General features: G+C 29.0%; 1 protein-coding gene across 1 annotated transcript in view; it reads right to left on the reverse strand.

The window, feature by feature from the left end:
- Positions 1-19,428, reverse strand: part of LOC129960086 (four and a half LIM domains protein 2-like) — a 145,279-nt gene that overhangs the window by 26,649 nt on the left and 99,202 nt on the right. Inside the window, exon 5 of the mRNA XM_056073183.1 lies at positions 4,149-4,349. Within this exon, the coding sequence (XP_055929158.1) occupies positions 4,149-4,349 (201 nt within the window). The remainder of the gene's footprint in view (positions 1-4,148; positions 4,350-19,428) is intronic.

Below are 19,428 nucleotides of genomic sequence, written 5' to 3' on the forward strand. Positions count from 1 at the left end.
TTAAACGCCTTTCTTTTGCTGCAGTGCAATTTCAGAGAAGGAATATCCCTTTAAGTGTTGTTCCCCTTCAGATCACGGTTCAAAGTGAGCCCGTCCCAAAATAGCCAAAGAAAACGGCTTGTTAATCTAGTTGAAACAAATAAATAAAATCTTATTATTTGAAGCCAATTAACTGCATACTATTCCATTATTTTTTTAAAAAATATAGCAGACTTAATTTTTATCAAATCTAAACAGAAGTTTATTCCCAGAATGCTAAAGATTATTTTTGGAAGTGGCAAACGCTGTTAGAGACCAAAGAGAAAAAAACATTTTCATGCTTTCAATTTAACGCCTAAAACTGACATTATCGCGTCTAGATAAATTGCAAAAAGCCTCCGTTAACGACTGAATCCAATGCATTCGTATCCTCAACCACTAATTAAGCGATGGAAATAACCCGCCTATTTTTCTGTTACTAATTTTAGTTATTGTCAAAGGTTTAATCTGCTGTGTTTTTTGGTATGGGGAGACAGGTGCCAGAAAATAAGCAGGGACCGTTATATTTAATAGTCATTTTTTCTTTTTTCTTCTTCTTCATGAAGACATGCTTGAACTCAAAAGAAAGAATGAAAAAAAAAAAAAAAAAGAAAGTTAAGTCAATAAGGATCGGTTACGTTTTTTATTGTTTTCATTTAAAAAAAAGAAATAGTAATTTTAGAGCCAACTATAAACCTTTGGTACAACCACTGTTTTGGGAGCGCTAACAGGTCTTCCGAAGCGACTAATTACAAATAATAATATTTTAATTTTAGATGAACGAATACAAATAAATTCGATTTGATATTTTTTGGTTTCCGTGTTAGTTTAAGTACTTTTTCAGTCCCTATTATTTTAAATTATTACAATATTTTATTGAAAAACAATAAAAAATAATAATAATAAATAATAATAATAATAATAAAAATAAAAAATAATAACAAATAAAAAAATTGCTTTGATTTGTAATCTAGTTTAGTTCAATTCGATTAACATACCTTTCTAAAGCTACACGAAAGCTATTTCAGGACGGAACTGGTAATTTTGAGTAGTTCTAATATGCTGAAGATGGCTATTACGTCGGCATTCCAATTCCAAATTTCCACACCACACTAGCAGAAGATAGTTTGACTCAATGTATTTAGCCCGAATCTGTCAATACTTACAAGATAAATGCTTGGTGGAGTCCGGTTTCAAATCTATACTCCGTCCTTGAAACCCATATTCTTCCTGCAAATTACTGCGACCTTTACCTTTCATTACAATACCACGCCAATAGCACTTTTTGAGTACATAAATAAAAACAGCGAATTTAAACCGACAGTGATTCATAATGATTATTTTAAGGTTTTCAAGGAAGTTTATAGAAAAAGATACGTTAAAATAAGTTTTTCCATTTTATTCATTCTGCCATTTTGTACTTTTTTATTCACAGCAGAAACAAAGCGAAGCTGATTATTGTTGTAATAATTGTAATAATAATTAAAAAAAAACTTATAAAAACGCTTTTGTCAGTGACAAAAGGATCAATAATTTTGTAACTAAAAATTCTAAGTAAATTAGAACTGTAATCATATTTACAATAATTTCTAATTTTTATACAATGAATATTCAGGAATTGTTTTTGTTTCTTATGACATTCATTGTGACTTTATAATCCGTTTATAATTTTCTGCACCTCACGCTTTTATAATTTTTTGACCCCCAGATTCTTAATAAAAATATATTTTTCATATTTTCATTATTTTCATTTAATATTAAATACCTAAAATTCACATGTTGTCAGCAATTTAGTTGTTATGATTTTAAATAAGATTTACATGAATTATTCAGTGAAATTGCTCAGTTATAGTTTTAATAGAAATTATTCAAGCATTTTTTCCAGTTAATTATAAAAAAATTACAAACAATTATTACTCATTCATTCGTGTTGATAAGAACCAATTTATCACACTGTTAGTTTTGATTCTACATGAAAAGTATAATTCAGCAAAGAAATGGCCCATATTAATCATTTCTATGCGCACAGTAAGAGAAATGATCCATTCTGAGTTTCGGTTAGCACATCAATCTTCATTTCCTATCAGGGTTTGCTCGAGGTCATCGCACAGGGTGAACGTGGAATTGTTTAGCGTCGTATATTTTCAAACTAATAAAATAAAATAAAAAACCCTGCCAGTGTTATCTTCGATCTGTAGGATAACATTGATACTGATTTTATATATTGTTATATTGAGATTCTAAACTGCTAGCAACATTATGTTATGCAATGGACAGATAGATGAACGGAAGTTTGATAAGAAACTGAGTGCGAAAACTGCTACTATCAATAAAGATGTGGACTGAATGTTGATCAAAATATTTAGAGCAGATAGAAATTAGATTATTCCCTTTTCGTTATTTTATTTTACAAGTACATATCCTGGAAAAAATAAAAAAAATTTAAAGTCCTTATGTTAAAAATATAGCAGGGGAACAAAAGTTAATAAAAGCCTTGTTTCTGATTACTTGCATATCATTATATTTTCTACTTACAAATTATTATATATTCAATATCATTTGTTCTCTACAAAAATTTAAAAGTAGTTTTCCGCTAATATTTAAATTTTTAATGCTTGAGTTATATGTAAAATAAATGAAAACGAATAAAACAAAAAAAAAACTGAAAAATGGCATATAAAATGTTTTTCAATTTACATTTTTTGTTCTAAATTTATTGAATGGATTTCTGTGGCGGAAATATTACATTTTTATTCTTTCACTATTAAATAATTTTTATACACCAAAACTGAAAAAAATTTAATATTTTAAAATAAAATATTTTCTTGGAAAAATACCAAAGAATAGTGTAGATAAAAGTACATACCATCACGAAGTAATTTTTTAATGTACATTTGATACAGCTTTTAAAAACCATTTTTAAAAATTATTGTCAATGCATCGATTTTCATAAATTCTAACATTTACAATAGGTATTTCACTAATAAAACGTTTAGAGGATTAAAGATAACAGAATAGAGGATATTTAATGCAAAAAGTCACATTTACAGTCACATATAAGTCTGAGAAAAAGGCTCAAACAGATCTTACGACTTATCCTTAAGGTGATTTCAACATCTCTTCATTAGCAATTATTAATTCAAATTCTTAGTGAAATTTTATGGCATGCTCATTAATGCTTATATTGATAAAATTTAGGGAAGTCCTTCGTTAAATAAAGTTTGCAAAAAATTCTAGTTATTTCCATAAAGGAGAAAAGTATATAAAGAGATTTTCGAAAATATTTACAAAATGATATTAATAATTTACTTTTAACAAGAAAAATTCACATACTTAAATTACCGAAGGAAAAGATTTGCTTTGTCAGTTTCTAAATTTTTCTTAACTGTAAAATTTAACCAATATATAGAGTTAAATTTAATAAACTCTAAAAAACCTTTAATAAGTTAAAATATTAAAAAAAAATGGAAAAAGAATGAACAGGCATTAAAGATAATTTAAAGTTTATGCAAAAAAAATCATGGAGAAGCGGAATTTATCTGAGATGTCTTGGATTTTTAAATTGCAAGCGTATCTATATTAAGCATTCTTCATAGACATTGTTAATGCATATGATAAGCGAAAAAAATTCAAAAGAAAGTCTTGATCATTTATATTAGTTTTTCCAATCTTTTCTAGAAATTAATTAAAAAGTAAATTAATATAGCAGTAATTTTTATAAAATAGTTCAAATTAAATTTCAAAAAAATAAAATAAAAATAACACTCAGAATTTATTTATCGGGTACAGATCGTGCAAAAATCGTTAAAAATTTATGACTCAAGAGCTGAGATTTCTACTCGTACAAATATTTGATATTCATTTATTTATATTCGAAATAAATGTCAAGTTTACAATCCAAAATTCAATTCAGAAATAAAAATTAGATTACTTTCATATTTGATAAGTTATTTGCGTAAATTTTCCTTGTTTAAAGGAAACTTATAAATGTCCTTCACAAACCTACTCGGGCAAGTCGAATGTCCATTTTTATATCTTTTAGGAAACAACTTGCTTACAATTTGAATAAATGTGGTCATTGGACTTTTGAGAGGGAAAAATTCCGTTTCATAAGAGAAGTCGATTCTTACCTTTGAATCTATTCCGATGATTTTACCGCATTCGTCGCAGGTATTAGAAAATACTTGTTCGTAACATTTCGTACAATAGGGATGATCATCCCTTAAAACATAGCGTTGGCCAGTAAGTGTTTCATCGCATTGCCAGCAACAGAAATGACTTGAATGCCAATCCTTCGACATGGCTTTGGTATATTCTCCGGAAAATATGAGCTGAAAAGAAAGAATACATTTTTCATTAGATACTAAAATGTTACACAGCAAAAATATAAATATTTCAAGGAATTTATAGGCACTATTAATCTTTAACATAACATAATTTTAGAGTCTTAATTACATAATTTTATTAGAATGAAGTTTTTACAGTTATTATGAGATTTAAAAAAGAACAATAAGAAGATCAAAAACTAAAAAAAATTAAAACAGCATTTCCGGAAAAATTTTACATGTTGTTAGCTGCTGAAAAATTTCACCATAGAATGCAAAACTTTTTTTTGTATGCAAAAATTAGAATACCATCATAAAATTTTCTAACGCACACTTACCCGAATTATCCTACAATTATTTCGATTAGTCCACAAAATAGTAACTATTACTTATAGCATTTACTTCAAAAGCAAAACTTCTCTCAAAAATTCTAACTAACTTTTATTAAAAACACGAAAAACAAGCAAAAATTCTCAGATCCTCGCAGCAAACAAACACAGCACTCACTTAATACCAATTTGTCTTTATTAATCCCACAATAACTGCGGTAATAGAAACGTTTCAAAACATAATATCCTCGGTAAAAAGAAGTAATCAAGATTTCAATAGAAACATTTGTTGGATAAAAGTGAAACTGATGGGCTTGAATTCACTTAACAAGCAGAACAAATGGGGTGCAATTGCGTAGTAAATAAAAAGATGCTGAACAATAAACAAAATAAAGAATACGTTACTGATTGCAGTTCACTGTATGCGAGCAAGGCACGGACACGTCCGATCTGTGAGCTAACCAAGCGCGAGACTATACATTCAGAGAAGCTCTGATGCAGAAACGTGGGCAGAGGTTATTTTGGAGGCAAAGATTAGAGGTTGAGCGAATTTATGGCAAGGCCGACTCATCCTGAAATGTGTTAATCAAGGACAGAAACAGTTAGGACTAAAAATAATATCTAAATCTTCTTCCTTTGCTATCAGCTGTTGCACCCCACCTAATGGCTTGGAAACATCAATGCTAATGACTCTGATTGCTATTTGGTAGAAGAAGAAAAAATCCAATCCATCAACGTTAGGCTGTTTACTTCTTTTCATCGTTAAAGGCTGTTGAATTCGTAAAGATGCTTTATTGCTTTGTTGACATTGTTACCGTTCGGATGCATTTGAAACAGAGGGGTAAATGCCTGATAAATTGAATTGTGTTTGCTGTTTCGGTTAGTGAATCATGCTGCCGTGATGTAATATCCTGTTACAATTCATTCTCTAAATCTAACTGAAGTAGGGATACACCTTAGTAAATTTACAAGGGAGCATTTTAAGAAATAAAATTGTTGTATGTTTTTGATATATTTTTGAAAGAATATCCAATTGACGAATAATTATTTATATGAAAAATGTTTTAAACTTGTTTTAATTTCTATTATTTGTGATTTTGTAAATTTATTGTTACACATAAAGTCATATTTCAGCAATTTTTGCCAATTCTAAGAGAATGACTAAAGCTTTCATCCAATGTTTCCGGATATTTTAATACTTGTAATCGAATCTGGGATATAAACAAGAATCAACATTTCTAAAAACTTATTGACAATAAAATATCTTTTGATATTGATTTAACTTTTCTATTGCTTGAACGGTACAATAGACTAAGAATCTATTACTTGTATAATTTATAAATTTATTATAATTAAATTTATAAATTTATATAAAGCTTATAAATTTGCATAAAGCTTTGCTTTTGCCACAGAAATGAATAAAAGAAACGAAAAGTATCAGAACAGCATATATTGCAACAATGTAAACCGTTAAAATACAGCAATACCTAGCCTTTACATTCCCTCCTTCAATGCCTTCCCACTCTATGCAATACTTTTTTTATTGATCCCCTAAGAAGTGGTTTCCCAATATTCACTTTTACCTCCAGTTTACACTATTATTATTCTGGTCCCTTATAAAGTGTAAAGGCGAGGTAATATTATATATTGATTATGTACTAAAGACTCATTCTGCTGACCAATAGTTGCTACTTTTTTCTAAAAGAATTATTTGTAAAAGCTAAAATTCTTAAGACGAAAAGAAAAGCACGACTCGAGGACAAATTTACTTTTTATAACTTTTCTGTTTTGTGTTATTATAACCAACAATTTATTAGATGAATTAATTACCTTTAAAACGACAAATAATATTGCGTCAGAGTAAATAATTCGAAATTCGAAGTAGAAATGCTTACTGCATAAAAAAAAAAGATTTAAAAAAAAAACCTCTATGAAAATATTTGACAAATTTTAATCTTTAAAAAAAGTACAGTTTTTTTTTTTACTTGCTAAATTTGAGTTAACTGGTAAAAAGAAATAGTTTTTCAAATAAAAGCCTTCATTTAATAAAGAAAACAAAAACAGAATATAGAATCTTGCTCACATTTTGTTTATCTGAATATTAATTTCAAATTTATAAACAAGTATTGACCGAGATCTAATGTTCAAAATTCAGCCAAATTAAGCTATAATTTGTAAGTTCTGTTCTTGTAAATTTATCAGATTTAACCAACTATTTAAAGGCCACGACTATATTCGACGTCGATTTTAAATATGTAGAAAGAGACACCTGGGATGCATTATCTGCTCTTTTTCCAAAATTCTTTCAAAATGTTGGTTTCAATTACCTGACAGATGGCAATTTTAAAATTTTGTTAAATTTAAGTTTGTTTAATTACACAGTATCTTCACCGATCATTCTCTACAGCTTTAGACGTTACCCCCCCCCCCCCAAATTAAAAAAAAAACTTTTAACATTAAAGTTCCCAGGAATCATTAATTAACAAGAATTTCGGAATCGGAGCATAGCATGATGTTAGAGACTAAAATCTTATTTTTGCAATTGATGCTTGAAAATATCTTTATAGTGCAAATTGAATTGAAACGCAATTGCTTAACATTTTTACCTGATTTTTTTTGCCAATATTGCAAAAAAAAAAAAAAAAAAAAAAAAAAAGTTTTTAAAAAATAAATAAAATATTTATTCAAAATTCAGTATTTTTTGTACTAAAAACTGTTTCCACTATTTTTTTTAAGTTGAAACTTAAGGCACTAAATTTTTGTTATACCAAACATCTAGTTTAGTTATAAAATGTTACATTAGGCCATGAATAATATCGGAATGATAAATTTAACCTGAAGATTTAAGGTTCTACAAACACTAAAAGAGAAATAATCAGAATGTTTTGCGAAGAGTAGTTATCTGTTTCAAAATCATAATTTTGATATGATTACAACAATAAAATATGAAATAAGAAAGATGTGTTTAAAAGAGAAGTGTAATATATTTTTAAAACAAAATTTATGTATAAGATACATGAAAATCGCTCACGGAAATTTTACAATAATTGCTCTTGGCATGTATTTCACTTGATAAAAGGAAATCTGATTAAAATTCGTATAGTCACTCACTAACAATAATAGTTTTACTTTACAAGGCGATGTAATTAAAAATTTCAGCATTTTAAGCTTCTTGAAATAAGGATGCTTTGTTTAATACTAAATATGAAGAAATAATTGGGTGCAAATTACTTCCAGTGACCAGGCAGCAAAACCCTTTCCTTGTTATATCTAATTGGTGAAATGCATTAGGATATTTGTAAAGGAAACAGGATAGAGCTGGGGGATTTTAAATGAACAATTACTCCGACAAATAAGCCGAAGTTAAAGTTCGAGAGTTAATGGCAATAGTAGACAATATATTCATGTTAAATTCATTTAGATGTATACAAGTACTCAATCGTATTCGACATAGCTGAGTAATACTTGGGAGAACTTATTCAGCATATTGTATTAAATGGAAAAGAGAATTCTCTTTCACTTTAAGCAGATTTAACATCAGAAATAATATTATTTAATATGAACCATTTATTTATTTGCGAAATTCAGGGCAATCCGGGACAATTTTATAAATTAGAGACAGACAGCCAAACTTTGGAACTGTTCCAGTTATTTTGGGCGTCTTATTACCTTAAGTCTTGTCTACTACAGCAAAAAATCTTTGGTGGATGTAGCTTAAATATTATATCTATTGATTTGCGAAGAACAATAGAAAATGGAAAATTTTTGAAACGTAGTAAGCAGACAATACTAATTGAATTCTTATGATCAATATCTTAAATCATGCACGAACATCTGCAAAAAAAGTAAAATTATAAAAACATTTTTTTGTATGCTAGATGGGAATTGATTTATTTTTTTCAAATTTTATGAGGCGTATACTGAACCACATAATATTTCGGCAGTTACAAAGCTAAACCACAAGCTTTTTGATATCGTCTAAATCTACTGCACAACCAGAGTGAATTATGTGTCTGTGCGGTAAGAACAATCCCTCGACAAGTAGCAAAAATATTTGAAGGTTGTAGATATTTTATAATAATATTTTAATTTTTTTGAATATTATGCCACAAAACAAGAAATGGCTGCTGCACAAGGTCAATATTACAAAAGCCATTCGACATTTGAAGCGAGATCTGATAGTTTATAGCATTCATGTCTGTAAAACAAAATTTGTTCAACCCGATTTCCAATCAAATTTATAGATGATTGTTTATTTATTTTATTACATTCTAATGCTCGTAAAATAGAAGTTATCAACATGACGCAGATTTGGTCAAAGTATTGCATTCATCAATATGAAATAAATAACTTGGGAGCAAGAACTTTCACAGTATAGTAAGCAGATAGAATTCTTATTCTATCTATGCAATACCTGCACCTACAGGAGAACATCTGCAGAAAACTAACATGCCATTATAGCACTTTCTTTATTATGTGACAACGTCTTTCTTTTTCAAACGTCTTATTAGAATTTATTTTTGCAGCTTTTATGAGACCGGCCACGAATCACGCAATATTTCGAGGAAAACCTACACTTACATGTTCAGCGAGTGCCAGGCTACATATCAATAGATAAAAGCCCTAGTCCTACATATAGAGCATATCATGGAAATCTTGTACAGAATACCAAAATTTGTAGTAGTCTTTTTTTGAGTTATAGTTAAATCAATATTTATTTCAAATAACTTCGATAGGTAAATAAACCTGTAATTTACTCCACATTACAAATTTAAATAACAGTTTAGAAATGAAAATTTACAAACACAAATGAATCTTAAGCATAAGTACTGAATTTGATTATTGTTAAATGCAAACATTCTCCGATTGTTTTAAAATCATTCAATATTGAATGAAGCATTTATCATCACGCACTGGAAAAAAATTCAACTTTTTATATGTCAATGAATGTTTCGTTGTTTTCTTTCCTTATATTCCAGAAACAGCTGTACCATGAAGTTGGAAGATCATTTACATTTTTGGAAGGATAAGAATGTTATATTAGAATGAGACTACCGCCTATCAATTTTACTTCGAAGGTTATAAATTTTCCTTATAATTCTTTCAGACATGACTTGATTCTTGATTCCCTTAAATTATCTATCAATGATGATGAATGTACGTATGATTCACAAATCGTATTGATGATACAGTATACATGCTAATGAATGTGGAAAGTGAAAGCTAAAGTTGTGCTTAGAAGGAAATAAGTGACTCTCAAAAAGTGAGAATTTTCTGCTGTAAAAATTAGAAAAAAGAAATGAAGGTAATAGTGTACTATTTCCCTCTTACAATTTTTTAACAGTCATTTATTAAGCATACTATATTAGTTAAAAAATTTTGAATGCAGATAAACATATCTTTTGACACGGTTTATAATATAAAATATATTTATATTAATTTATTACAGTGAATAATGGCGCCTTTTATAAAATTCGACGCAAATACCTACTGAGCAGCAGAGTTTGGATTAATATTAGTAGAAATTTTTTTTTAAAGTATTTGATTTTTTTTGGTTATTTTTCTTATAAAGTCAATACAAAATTTTTGAAATAAAAATTAATATTTATTACTTATAATACCTAAGAATGCTATTCAGATACTTTTCTGCATTGTCTTTATCTCACTTGAATACTTATCATATAGGATACGAGTTTTTTTTCCTTAATCTATTTTTCGGATTGTTGCTGAAGTAAAGTTATTATCCGTTTATTCACATTTAATAAATAATCAAAGAGGATTTTAAGCATCCAGAAATGAATGCCAGCACACAAGATTTATTTTATATTTCGTCTTACCAAGATAAGGCCATTTTATCATACAGTAGACAAAATTTTCACTGAATTTCTCTATCACAGTGAATTATAATATGAAAAATTAGGAAAAAGAAATACATATTATCACTAAAAAATTACAAATAAAAAAAATTGACTTTTTATTAATGATTTTTGAAATAAATATGATTTTTTTTTAAAATTGAAGGTCAGGTCCTCAACAATTTTCCCACAGCATAATGTTCCATTTCTCATTTCATAATGAAAATGAGGGAAAGTCCCTGTCTTCTAGTCAAAAAACACTTTTCAAAATGAAAACTGTTTTAAAATATGATACGAAAGTTGTTAGTACAATTTATTTGCATTATATTGAACATTTTCACATCCTAATTTTTTTTTTCATTTCAATGAATGTTGAATTCTTAATTTGGCTTTTAGATCAGTGTTTGGTTGGGGGAGAAACTCGGAACTGGATATCACGATTAGGTAAAAAAAAAAAAAAAAAAAACACTTAAGAAAGTATTTATCAATCAATACAAAATTTCCTACCACTCTAATGTGAACTCTGAGATTTAATTAACAATAATTACAACACTCGCCAAAGTTTCGGTACAATGGACTATCAGGCTCAACGGATTAATCAATCGATATATATGATCAATGCATTGCTTGAGACGGTAAAAATATTTCAGATCTCCGTCCCACTTTAACGTGAGAATGATTGATATTAACCAAATATTCAAATTATATAGTATTCGCAGGCAAAATTTATCCTCAGTAGAATAAAGTTGAAAACTCGCACTCCTACGACATCAAACCAGAATCCGTACTGCGAAGCTACCCAGACCGCGAACACCGTCTGAGAAAATATCCGTTATGTCATATCTATTTGTAGTGATCTATGGTTTTAAGAAATCAGATAGAGCAGTGAATCATTTAAGAGTCCTGCAGACAAAAAGCGGACACTCAGTTTCTAGTTTAGTTTCTCCTCCTCTCGCACTCCTACGAGTTTACAAGTGATTGAAAGGTTTGTCAATGCATTCTTTTTTTATGATTTAGGTTCCGGCTTTCTATACCGTCTGTTCCGACTGTTTGTTTCATAACATATTGGCTTGTCAACTACTGTACGGAGAGACAGATTTGGGCAGATTGCCAGGTAGAAAAGGACTGAATAAAGAATCACTGTTTCAAAAGAGTCGTTACTAACAACTTTAAGACTTTTCATCACTGATCAACGAGACTAAACACTGAGGAGTTCACCATGATAATGCTTCCAGTGTTTACGTTGCTTCGCTCATTGAGAATGAAAAGTTTTTTCCAGCATACCTTTACGATTCATTCTTAGAGTGACTGTGATGTTTATACCAGTTGCATTCTGTCTAAACGATTACACTAATTGAGCGAAACATACGAGGCAACAATTAGCCTTTCATTATGATCAGTTGAAAAATATTCAATGGATCATTGCGTTACAGCTTAAACATAGTTATTAACGATTAAGGAAGTAAGTTCTCAAATAACTAAACTTACTACAATAACTACAAGTTAAGGGGTAGATTTATTATCACAACTTATTTTATTCTATAATTTGCTGCGATATTACTTTTTGAGAATGCTATAATTTCTACATATAATTATTTTTTTTTGTATTTTAATCGAGTTTCATTAAATAAAATTTATTGCCACTAACATTAATTAATTTTTATTTGTTTGCATTAGAATTTTTTTTGGCGACCTGGTGATTTTATACCAGTTTATTCGCTATTAATCAGGAATGATAACTATATTTGATTAGGGAGAGGGCATTTGAGGATTTAATGACAATTCCAAGTTAAATAAAGACAATGAAAGCAACTTATGATAAAATAGAAGCGCAAGTTCTTTTAAAAGCGGGATTGATGACAAAAACCTAAGCTAACTAATTGGCTGGTGGGATAAGGCGCGATGGGATGGGAAAATACAAAAGAGACACCCTCACCAAATATCTGGACGAATGGTGCATCTAAATGACCGGCCGCCGCGAATACTAACATAGATTCTATGGTCAATTAAAAAATAGCCATCATCGGCCCATGCACCAATCCCTATCGCAGCAGATATAACGCATCATAGACGATGATTTCGCTACCATTTTTGTACTCTCTTGAGAAATCGATTACTTATCTGACGACTTCTCATCCACGTACTCGTGGTACCTTCAAGAGGGACGACGAGAGTGGAATTTTAAAAACTGAAGTTTCATTTCATCCTTATTTAGATTCATTCAAGTAATCAATAAGTGTAAACTGCATTTTTGAAACTAAGTTGCATTGTGATACAACCATTATATAAGGAGTTCTTCCATGTTTTTCTTCTGCTAACTTGAACTTGGCGTACTTTACCCGAATGCAATTATTCTTCATATGTTGTTTGAGATTAATCAATATTAGTAATACTCGTACTGGTTTTATTGATCCATGTGACTTCACTTAAGACATTTTGTTTTCGCATGATTTAATGGACTATCAATTTTGAAAGATGTTTTAAAAAATAATAACAGTAAAAACGATTAAATCGTTTTCATGAAATTATGGTTTATTCACTGTTGTACATATTTTTTGTTACGTTGTCAGTGTTTATTCATCAGTCAATTCTTCAAGTTTTTTTTATGCGACGGAAAATTGAAAAAAATGGAGATTTACCATTTCACTTTATTTTTCAATAAATTGCTTTATACGGGTTTTAGATGCACCTGCAAATTAAATTTCAGGCATTAAGGATAGATCCGTAATAAAATAACATTTCTAACTGAATAATATCTATTCAAAATGCCGATATTCGCTTTATCAAGGTCACATGCTTCACTATGTAAGAAAAAAAGCTATCGCCAAATACCATGCTTTACTGAGAAAATAGACATCAATTATGGTTCCTGGTTTTTTTCTTCATTCCAGATTAAAAGCTCTAGCATCATAGCGTGAACACATTTTACGATAATTATTAGGCGAAGATAAGAACAGCTATAAGTAGGCTATGTATGTTTAACTGAAGTATTTTTTGGATTTATATCAAAATCAATTTTAAATTGATTACCTCAGTTCTGTTTGGATTTAGAGTAAAGTTAATCAATGTGTAAAATAATTTTTCTTTTCAGTTACCATACAGTAATGAAAATAAAATTTTAAATTAGTTGACCGTAAATACAAAATCAATGAGATGAGAAGAATGCTATAATATGTATGCATTTTACTGTCTTATTTAAGACAAGTTCAATAGCCTATTTATAAGAGAATAATAAGGGACACGTCAAAATTAGAGAAATGATTTCAATACGAAATGCAATTTTATGCATTATTATATTTGAAATTAGAACTTATTATGATGCTGAATAGAAGAAACATGGAAAATAAATTTCTGTTAACCAAACCGGTTAGGCCATGCATGATTGCAATTTTCAATATGCAACACGGCATTTTAAAATAAATAATATGTAGTTACCTGAAATAAAAAAATAATGAACCAGACATTTAACATTTGAATGTTGTTGTTTTTTTGAAAATTGCACTGAACTTTGTCATTTAAAACTTGAATTTTGAGAATCTTAAATCAGAATTGAACATAATTAAGATTAAAAAAATATTTTCCTTGAATTGTTTTCAGCGATGATTGATTTCGAGAATGAAAGCAAATATATTTAAATTAATTCACCTAACCAATTCAAAGAAGATCAAAGCCTAATTGGACGAGCCTTATTTAAAGACAAGATTAGCATAGTCTAAGCGTAGAAATTAATACCGAGAAATATTATATGCAACAAAATGGAAAAGAAATAATTATGGCTTTAATTCAAAGTGACAAGATTTTCTGAAGTTCATTTCGAGACACTATATCCATTGAGGAAAATGGAGGTCATGTTTCGATAAAGAGCGAGAGCCTGTCTATGGCGTCTGGTGATTTCTGCGCTGTTAATAGAACAGTGCTGAAATATACAAGACGGAAAGTAAAAAAAAAAAAAAAATACTCTGCAGAATTGCCATATTTCTCCAAAATTTACTGATTATATTCGACGTTCTAGTGAAGGAGAATTCTTCGATAGATAAATTTTAAAAACCAATCTAGTCAATCTTATTCCAAAAATAATTTTAATATGAACTATTTGGTGATGAGAGAACAGTAAGTCAATACGAGAGATTTTATTCCAATCCCAGGCATTTTTTTTTCAAGACCGAATGAATGAGTCACCTGGACTATCCGAGCCGTCTCGTATATTTATTCTAAGTTCGAACGACTGCTTCAATAAAAGATATCAAGAATGTATTTTAATAAACAATATATATTATTTTAACAAAAACTGTAAGAACATTAATTAAAAATATAAAATTCAGTGATGACCAAAATAATAAAATAAGTTCCAAATGCTAAATATAAAGAAGATTGAAATATCTGGAAACCCACTGAATATGAAATCAGCATTGACTAATACGACGCGAATAACAGATGATGAATGGTTAAATCATCACCAAATTCTAACTGGAAGAGCTAGACAAATGCAGTTGTAGTTTGCACTTCAGTTGTCTTTCAAGAAGATTGGGAAAATAAGAACTGGTTGCCAAAAGGAAAAGTCAAACCTTTTAGAACAAAAGCTACAATTTTAGTTGAAATGACTCATCGAAGAAATAAAAATATGCCATTCAGTGAAATCGTCAGCATCAAGTAAAGCTTGATAAATGTATTTGAGCTTGATTGAAACAAAAAATTATATTTCCTTCGCCATCAAATCTAGAATTTATTTAGGAGTTAAATATGGTTTTTACACACAGTTGGATGGTGATTTAAATTTAATTTCAAGAGAAATATATATTATCTTTCGATTACCAACTAAAATTTAGTCAGTGCCACATTTGATGTTGTAAACTGGAAACTTTTAAATATACTTTATGACGAAGATAAGCACATAATACAAGAAAATGAATTTTAAAGAAGCATCTTTACATATTTAATATTATTTTAAGAAAATATCCAGTGATACATTCATATAACAATGAAATATACTGAAAAGAAAAGAAAATTTTCATTTCTGTTTCGATATATTTTTTTCTAAATGTTGGCATACAAGCAATAAACACTTGTTAAACCAAAAATGAGGATTCCATATATTTTTTTCATATTCCAACTCAATTAAAGAAAGTTCAGCGTATAATTTATATTCTGGACAACTTGCTGTCTTTCAAATTTAAAGATTTGATTAGTTTTGAATGAACGATAATTATTTGTCTCAGATTGTATGCAAAAATTACTGATTTTTCAGAAGCTAAGAAAAGAGGAGTGTGGGGGGGGGGTGAATCATATTTACTTTTAAGACCATTCTATAAAATATTTATGATACCTTTCAAAATATTTGCAGTTGAATATCCTAATGAGATAACGTATATTTTTATGTAATTGAATTTCAACGAAACGTTTCATTTCAAACACAAGAATGAAAGTGCTCACAATTAATAAAGAAAGCTTTGAGAGAACACTTGTTAACAGCAAACGGGGAAAATAAATTCTCATTTAGTCATACTTCAAACCACATTTCTTAAGAGTTCCATATGTCCTTTGACCATTACACAATTGAATTTCTCAGAAAGGTTTTCATAAACAGTTTCTAGAGCTTCATTTGATTGGAATTCATAATGAAAAGGGAAGAAAATTTCATTATTTTTTTTATTACGTTCTAATTAGATACAATTATTTAAACAACAGAAGAAGGATTTTAGATATGCATTATTTATCCTTAAGGTTCTACCGGCTTGCAAAATAATAATTTCCCAATAGGACACATTTTGATATTTTTATTAACGATTAAAAATATTATCATGCGCTGAGATTTATATAAGATAATTAATATTTAAAAAAATGTTTTCGTTTCGTATTAATTTCCCTCATTACAAAAACATTTAATTCAAAATTTACCTCATTCTTTTCCTCGGTCACTTCTACGGGTCCATCCATTTTATCATCATATTCTACTTTGACAGTTTTCTTCTTTGTTTTCTTAATCCTCTTAACTTCAGTGTCTTCAGACATCGTGGATTATTTCCGAAAAGTGTGAAGTCTGGACCCGAAAGAATCACTTGACACAAGTATGATGAACTTCCCGCCTTTGTGAGAATAGGGGAAAATTATCTTCCGACATGGTTGCCTTTATAGTAGGTAAAATAGAACTACCGCCAAATCCGTGACGTCGCCAAACGAATCGAAATTCTGTAATCCTTAGAAGTTTATTCATAGGGAAAATAAGCGAGACATTCAATGAATAATAAATTATTTACAACTTAATTTTAGGATGAAAGGTTAAAAACTTCGAATAGATTTTAAAAGAAAAAAAAGTATTATATGGAATTGATTTGAAAGCGTTTGAGTTCTATTGTTTCTGAGAACAGAATGGAATTTGTTTGAAACTAATTATGATTTGGTTTTAGTAAAAAAGATTTTTAGAAAATTGAGAATATTTGAAAGAAAAAAAAATCTCACTGAATAAAAATTAGTTGAATGAAATGTATTTTCTAGATTAAGCACCTCAAATTACTTTTAATTCATTCCAGAGAATAATATTAAAAAAAAATTTAAATCTTATTTGAATTATATAAAAATTTCATCTTTCGCGCATTTTTATATTATATTTTTAAGAAAAGCAACATTTTTTGTTATTTTTTATACACATTATTATGCAAATTTTTTACTAATACACTATTCAAAATTAAATTTTTAAAATAAATATGTCGCTAAAATGAACCAATATATCGAAGTTCATTATTATGAGAAAAAATTAAGTATAGCTTAAATTAGTATGTTTTACCATGCTGATGATGTTAAAATAAAATAGATAATATGTTTTATATTTGTATGATTGATTTATTTTAGAAATTCATCTACTGTTATATCAGATTAATTTATCATTAACTCCTTAACATTCAGCTAAGTTTTTATTCAGTTTCAAAAAAGTGTTCTATGCCCTTTAGAACACAGGATTTACAAGACAGATATACCAAGGAACAAAAACCCCTGCCTTTTTTATTTGTAACTGTAAGTTAAAGAAGTAAGAGTATTCACAAAAGTAAAAGAAGTTACTGAGTTTCGATTTCAATAACATAAAAAAAAACATGGATATTTTATAAATCGGATTTAAGTGAAATTTTATTTTGCTAGTTTTACCAGAGATTACTACTGCCTCTCTCTCCTTTAAGCTTCTAACTGTATGCTCCTATGAGTAGAACAATGTTTTGGCAAATATAATTGAAGCAAATCAATTTAAAGGAAGAATAAACTTTTATTAAAATTATGTTTGTTACTTTAATGAGAAAAGTAATAAAAATGTTTATTCAACTGGAGATTGTTTCTTTAATGAAAGAAAGCCCCTAAATTTCTAGAAGGAAACATTTTGCACATTTGTTGATATTTAAGCTGTATATCGAATAATAGTTAATATTTAAGCTATGCACCGAATGACTTTTAATTTGGCAAAAAATGAAAGATTTAGCGAAAGAACAATTCTGTAAGTGGAAGCTTCGATTTTAAATCACGCTGCATAGTATATAATTGATTGTTGACGTAGTTGCTTTTTGCTTCAGAGTTGTATTTTGCTTTGCTTAATTTATCACGACGAAAATTCAGAGACTCTCTACATATTTAATCTGCTCTAGAAACACCCATTATCAGTTTCCCCCAAATACAAGAAATTAATTTTCCCATTTTAATAATAAAATTTTTTCAATAAAATATCTTTCCATTTAGAAAATTTCTAATAAATATAGAGATTTTTTTTTTGGAAAAATTAGAAGTTAATGTATCTGGACGACAGAAAAAGTAGCAACTTAAGATATAAATTGAATCGATTATTAAACCGTTTTTTATAGTCTATACCCGGTAGCGTACCTAGACGTATATTTGGAAATAAAAATTTCCTTACAAAATTAAATTTTTTTACGAAGTAATCAATCAAATTTTTAATGCTTTATTTATTTTCCTTAGCAATACAAGCAATTCTGTTTTTAAAATCAGATTAAACCAGTGGATTCTTACTTTTACGAATCATAGAGGTGACCACAGATTAAAACCGAGGCGGACGATTCTTAAACGGTTTTATTTTGGTATATTATATTGGATATTGCACGCATCCAATCAACCAATTTTATTAAAAACAGAATTTTCAAAACATTTTTATCTTGGAAAAAACCTAGCTACTTGTGAACTATTAATTGCTCAAAGAAAGAAGAAACATTGCTAGAAAACATTGATAAGATCTTCCTGCATCCCTGATGGATGTAACAGAAGAGATAGGGGATAAAACGCTCTTAAATTATTGGTTTGCGTTTGTGACAAATTGGTCGCCAAATGTGGCACCACAATATTTTGAGTTTTGCTTACGAAAAAGTGCTTAGCTTGGTACATAAACGCCTCCTCATTTTCGTTTTCTCCTTTCGTTTTCCCCCCTCCCCAGTGAATTTGTAACTTGTGCCTCCTCTTCATCTGGATGTACGTGATGCTGGAATCTCCAGGAATATCACATGCGAGCCCCAGATCTGTCCCGGGTGCAACAGAGGCCATAAAAGGCTTCGCCAAAACCTTATCCAACTTCGCTCGACTCTCACTTTTGAATACGAGGCAGATTTCAGAAACGCGGTTTTAAATCGAGGATTACTTTAAACTTTTGAATTCGCTCCTCGAGCACCTTAAAGATTCACTGAATTAAGAAGATTCTTTTCAAGGAGCTCATTTTTGTTTAAAAAATTGTGATTAGATGAAACGTTAATTAAGAAGCGGAAGCTATTATTAGAATCGGAAACGCTTTTAAGGAGAGCTAATCTGAATTTTGCCCGTGTAGACAGGGAGTGGAAGATTGACACGATAAACGCGTAACCTAAAAGCGACACGGAAATCAAACTGACTGATTATATGCTTTGAATTAATTTGATACGT

Source organism: Argiope bruennichi, chromosome X2 (genome assembly GCF_947563725.1).
Source record: "Argiope bruennichi chromosome X2, qqArgBrue1.1, whole genome shotgun sequence".
Lineage (NCBI taxonomy): Eukaryota > Metazoa > Arthropoda > Arachnida > Araneae > Araneidae > Argiope > Argiope bruennichi.